This window comes from Ostrea edulis, chromosome 7, assembly GCF_947568905.1.
Source record: "Ostrea edulis chromosome 7, xbOstEdul1.1, whole genome shotgun sequence".
Classification (NCBI taxonomy): Eukaryota; Metazoa; Mollusca; class Bivalvia; order Ostreida; family Ostreidae; genus Ostrea; species Ostrea edulis.
Window position 1 is genome coordinate 58,442,121 of NC_079170.1, and position 6,000 is coordinate 58,448,120.

At 35.4% G+C, this 6,000-nt stretch overlaps 1 protein-coding gene across 2 annotated transcripts in view; it reads left to right on the forward strand.

Moving 5' to 3' along the window:
- The window catches only part of LOC125655912 (zinc finger protein 277-like), a 35,161-nt gene extending 29,361 nt beyond the window's left edge, over nucleotides 1-5,800 (forward strand). Inside the window, exons 9-13 of one of the 2 annotated variants that reach the window (XM_048886446.2) lie at nucleotides 1,273-1,352; nucleotides 1,898-1,994; nucleotides 2,137-2,229; nucleotides 2,319-2,443; nucleotides 5,583-5,800. In XM_048886446.2, the coding sequence (XP_048742403.2) occupies nucleotides 1,273-1,352; nucleotides 1,898-1,994; nucleotides 2,137-2,229; nucleotides 2,319-2,443; nucleotides 5,583-5,760 (573 nt within the window). In that variant the 3' untranslated portion in view covers nucleotides 5,761-5,800. Of the gene's footprint in view, nucleotides 1-1,272; nucleotides 1,353-1,897; nucleotides 1,995-2,136; nucleotides 2,230-2,318; nucleotides 2,444-5,288; nucleotides 5,410-5,582 lie in introns of those variants that run through there. The other variant, XM_056144821.1, reaches the window with a different exon arrangement.
- The last annotated feature ends 200 nt before the right edge of the window (nucleotides 5,801-6,000 follow it).

Genomic DNA, 6,000 nt, shown 5'->3' on the forward strand with positions numbered 1-6,000 from the left:
GTCAAAGTCACAGTGACCGAATATAGATTGAAAACTTGACAAATATGGTTTCTGGACAGTAACTCGAAAAGTTTAAAACTGAAATTAGTTCTTCACAATTATAAATATGCCACATCATTCCTGGCTTTACAATGTATCCCATGCAACTCGGCTCATGCACCCATGGGTGCATATACTGATTTTTGCTTTGTGTAAAGCGACATAACATTGTGCTCTGTTTAGTTTGCGATAGTAAAGCTTTATCAGAACTTTTTTGTTTTGTACGCCTATCTTAGCATGATTAAAGAACAAATAGATACATAAACTTTGAAATCTTTTTATTAATGCAAAATGAGGTTCTTTATTTCGATATCAAATTAACTACCTGGCAAATATGAAAGAAAACATGTCAAAACGATTATCAACAATATTAGATGTCTAGTTGTCTTCCTAAACTTAATTGTGCATGTCTAGCTTGCTTCTGGACCTTCAGTGTACATGTCTGGTTACTAAAGTATAGCCATTCTGTAAGCATAGGTTGCTGTTTGGTAGACCAGACATGCACAGTAACACCTCTTCCGGTTTCGATCATAGGCAGTTCAATCGTACTATGGTTCAACTCTAGTTACTATAGTTGATGATCAAACTAAACCTTTATCTTGTTGGTAAATATTTCCGGTTACTGTAAAATCTGAGCCATATGATGGGACATTCAATTTCTGAATTTCGAACTCTCAATTTCTCAAAGTTTTATCAAGGCCCCTTGAACTTCAAGTTATCAAGAGTCACCTGTATAGTGAAAATCTTTAAAAATCTTCTCAAGAACCACTGGGCCAGAAAAGTTTACATTCACATGAAATCTTTCTTTCTGACATAATACAGATTCAAGTTTGTTAACGTCACCCCCACCCCCCCCCCCCCCCCCCCCCTTCCCTGGGTAGGTTGGGCCACAATAGGGAAATAGGGATCAAAGTTTTACATGCAAATATGCAGGGGAAATCTCTTAATAATATAGGCCAAAGTGACTCAGAATAGCGATGTGGCCCATGGGCCTCTTGTTTGTAACATGTTTGTAACACCAGTGTGTGAGAACCATTGGACAGTGATGATGATATTGTTTTGTAACACCAGTAACTATTGGACAGTGATGATAATGTTGTTTTGTAACACCAGTATCTATTGGACAGTAATGATAATATTGTTTTTTAACACCAGTAACTATTGGACAGTGATGATAATGTTGTTTTGTAACACCAGTATCTATTGGACAGTGATGATAATATTGTTTTGCAGGAGATGGGCAAAAGTTGGGAGGTAATCCAGGCAGAACCAGACGATGAGATGGGGGAGGAAAACGAAACGGATGATGATGAGTGAGTTGTAGACAACCTTTCTGCTAGACAGAACAACTCTCTCTTGTCCCTTGCACCATGGAGAGAGGGGTAGCAATTTCTTAAGTCAATGAGGAGTCCGTCTCATTTCATGAGGATGACGCAGTTACAGAAACTTTGTGTACAATGATTGTAGTAGATCCAAAGTTCAATAATCTAGGTCTAATAGGATTATTATTACAATAATGCAATAGGTTTTTGGAATTGATTGTTGAGAGTTTTATGCCCATATGAGAATTCTTAACTTATTTAGAGACATCAACAGTATCAAATTTTGACCTACTGTATGCTAGGTGCTCGGGGCCGTTTAGCAATGAGGGTTCTCTGTCATGTCAATGTGACACAGAACCTCGGTTCTTAAATATCTCATCCAAAATGCCCACGATTTTCACTTCTAATGCTAAGCACTTGAGAAAGGATGAATTCAGGGACATGACATGGCTTCCTCTGAGAATATCTTACCTAGATTGACTTTTTATTAGTTTTAGCATCTTTAGGACCTCTGTAAAGGATGTTGTGTATTTCAGAAGCTGGGGAGACTGGGAGGAAGTGGGCTCACAGGCTGTCTGTCTGTTTTGTGAATTCTCATCTTGTGTGGCTGACAAACTCTCGGCTCACATGCAGGTCAGAATATTACAGCATAATTCTGGAATAAGTCAGATATATATAGTATACAATCATTTGATGCTATGGTACAGTCAGGTAACTATTGTATGATACAACATTGAATGTTTCCCAATACATTTCATATTCTTTTCTCCACTAGGAACTACACGACTTTGATTTGAAGGAAGTAAAGCTGCGACTCAACTTAAACTTTTACCAGCAAATAAAGTTGATCAACTTCATGAGACGGCAGGTAACCGCAGTATATACTTGATAGGAGTACACTTGATGATGTAGCCAGCTGTTTTCCAGCCCTTGATTTCCATGTTGAATGTCTTTCAGATCTATCTTGGTATCTGCTTTGGCTGTGGAGAGAAGTTTACTGACAAACGAGAGTTGGTGGAACATATGCACAGTCAGCAACATATCGACAGGTTTCCTGATACAGCGGTATGGGACCAACCACAGTAAGTACATGTATTCAACATTCACAAATTAAAAAGATAAGCTCTGATAAATTTAATTGGAGAAATTCATCTAATTTCATAGTCAATACTGTAGAAGTAGAATTTTTAGTGAGGATCTGATTTTGGCAATATCTGCGACAGTGTTGAGATCGCTAAAATTTATCATCTCTAATATTTATTCCATATAGTAGGTAATAGCTATCTTTCTTAATATTATACAATCGCTAAAATTAGCTCTTGCTAAATATATGTACCCATAATTTATGGAAAAATCGCTAAATTTGTGTCTCTCTAAAAATACCTCTTGTACGGTATATGCATATTTTAAGCTTTCTAACTATTTGGTGACCTTTTGCTCTCTGTATTATCTGTTGTTGTGCAGTCTTACATCTCTAAAACTGCAAGATAAATTTTTATCAAAACTGCTGTGGAACATGTTTTGGGATGGATGGTACAAAGATTGTGAAATTCGTGGTCTGTACCCTTTTGGGAGTCCTAGGGGTAGGGTTGAAACCTCTAAAAGTAGTACAATCTTTAAAATTCTTCTTTACTCTTGGGCATCTGGCATTAGAACTCAGTTTATATGAACCACTTGGAGATCTAATACTGGTATTTCAACACTCAAAATATTTTACAGCTTTGACTTGAATGACATATTTTGCTCCTTAAAATGTCCATATGACCCTAAGATAGGATCATAACCTTTGTGTCTATGCAGTGTAAATGTTTGAGATTATTAAGATAGGATCATAACCTTTGTGTCTATGCAGTGTAAATGTTTGAGATTATTAAGATATGGTCTTATTGGTTTGGATAAGAATATTATACTTTTTATAAAAGAGTTTTGACACTATCTGTGTAAACTTGAGCTGAGATCATCTTCTCATCAGCATCTTTTGTATCAGGTGTAAACACCTTGTCTCTGAAGACTGGAGAACAGCTACAAACTTTTTCATTCAATGACTTTCATTCAATCCACATCAAGGATCAAGAAACCCACAAGACCTGATAAGTGACCTGTGTGAAATGTGACTGCATATATATATATATATATATATATATATATATATATATAATTATATACATGTATAAAATGTTATTTATAATCGTATGCTTTTACTTATTAATCGATTAGTTTTGAACAACATTTATCATGTTTAATTTTAAAGGGGGGTGAAAACTTTGTGAATTTAGTTTTTTGTCAGACATTGAACTTTTGATCTCGCCCCTTAGCTCTATAGTTCATAAAGAGAGAATGTGTTAAAAATAACCTTTCTCCCTGAACATCTACTTCATACTTTGTACTAAGGTTGCTTATAACTGAACAATGCATCATGACCCTGAACCAGGTCATTTGGACAATGCATCGTTACCCTGAACCAGGTCATTTGACTAAAGTCAAGGTCAATATTTTAGAAAAGCTGTTTTAACTCATTTCTGAATCTTTTTCTGAATGCTATCAATTAGAATTAAACTCACCCAGTAAAAAAAAGAGAGAGAGAGAGAAAATTTTGTCTGTGTTGCAGCTTAGTAATTGAGAGATATTAGTAAATTTACCATGTTGCTCATGACCAGAATCAGAAGAATTTAACATCAACAAGGGCAGCCAATTTTCAGATTTACACTAAGCTCTTCTAATCTCTGTACTTTGTTGTGTAGCTGAGATGTCTGTCTTAGATTTACACTAACCTCTTCTAATCTCTGTACTTTGTTGTGTAGCTGAGATGTCTGTCTCAGATTTACACTAACCTCTTCTAATCTCTGTACTTTGTTGTGTAGCTGAGATGTCTGTCTCAGATTTACACTAACCTCTTCTAATCTCTGTACTTTGTTGTGTAGCTGAGATGTCTGTTTCAGATTTACACTAACCTCTTCTAATCTCTGTACTTTGTCGTGTGATACTGAGATGTCTGTCTCAGATTTACATTAAGCTCTTCTAATCTCTGTACTTTGTTGTGTAGCTGAGATGTCTGTCTCAGATTTACACTAAGCTCTTCTAATCTCTGTACTTTGTCGTGTGATACTGAGATGTCTATCTCAGATTTACATTAAGCTCTTCTAATCTCTGTACTTTGTTGTGTAGCTGAGATGTCTGTCTCAGATTTACACTAAGCTCTTCTAATCTCTGTACTTTGTCGTGTGATACTGAGATGTCTGTCTCAGATTTACATTAAGCTCTTCTAATCTCTGTACTTTGTTGTGTAGCTGAGATGTCTGTTTCAGATTTACACTAAGCTCTTCTAATCTCTGTTCTTTGTCGTGTGATACTGAGATGTCTGTCTCAGATTTACACTAAGCTCTTTTAATCTCTGTTCTTTGTTGTGTAGCTGAGATGTCTGTTTCAGATTTACACTAACCTCTTCTAATCTCTGTACTTTGTTGTGTAGCTGAGATGTCTGTTTCAGATTTACACTAAGCATTTCTAATCTCTGTACTTTGTTGTGTAGCTGAGATGTCTGTCTCAGATTTACACTAAGCTCTTCTAATCTCTGTACTTTGTTGTGTAGCTGAGATGTCTGTTTCAGATTTACACTAAGCTCTTCTAATCTCTGTACTTTGATGTTATATACTGAGATGTCTGTTAAGACCCATTCGATATTTATATCATCAAATCACAACAAATTTTGGATGATAAAATCTGTCATTGCAAACAAAACACATTTTTTATTATTTCAACAACAAAAAAGAACCGAAAAATTCAATATATGTATACATGTAGAATAATTTAGTGCTTATATCACTTTTTCAATGGTGAAATCATTCTTTGTACAAGATGTCTAATGACCCATAAAATAAAATTTTGGTGTAGCAATCCAAGTTGATTTGCAATATATGATAATTTCAGTTTTGGAATATAGTATGCAAGCACTTTTGAGACATGCAGTAATAATCCATTAGCAGGTCGTAACTTATTATTGAGCCACCATAACTGTTCCAGTAAGATTTCCATGTTCCAAGTAGCTCAGGTAAGCATGGTGACCCATAGGCCTGTTGTTTGATACCCAGATGAATGTTACGGCAATGGTAATAAAGGTTATATCATAAAGAGCAATTCTACTTTAATTTTATGTCAGATTAAGTTTAGAATGAAAAAGTATATTAAAAATGCATTATAGTTATTGTTCTGTATATGTTGTAGGTATTTTTTCCCAACCTATGAGAATGACAATTTGTTATGTCAACTGGAAGATGATGATGACATCACTGAGGGACTTGAAGGAAAGACCCAGGTCATTGCCGAGGAGCTTCCTCCCATCCCTACAATACTAACCCAGGAAAGCATCAGAAGAGACATTCTGGCAGGAGATGTCACCTGATGTTATTATTGTTCAAAATAAAGTAGCTTTGTTTTAGAAATGTGTTTCTTTTGGAAGACCTATTCCTTTGATCATGATTTGATATTATCTGATTACAGTCAAGTTCCTTTTGACTATACAGAGGGTTGTGAAATATTAGATGATATTTTTGTATAAAATTTTCCAATCAGAGAGGGTGTTACAACCCCTGTAACTCAATAGATCTGCCATATTGCTTAATTTAGGCAATTTTTATACACC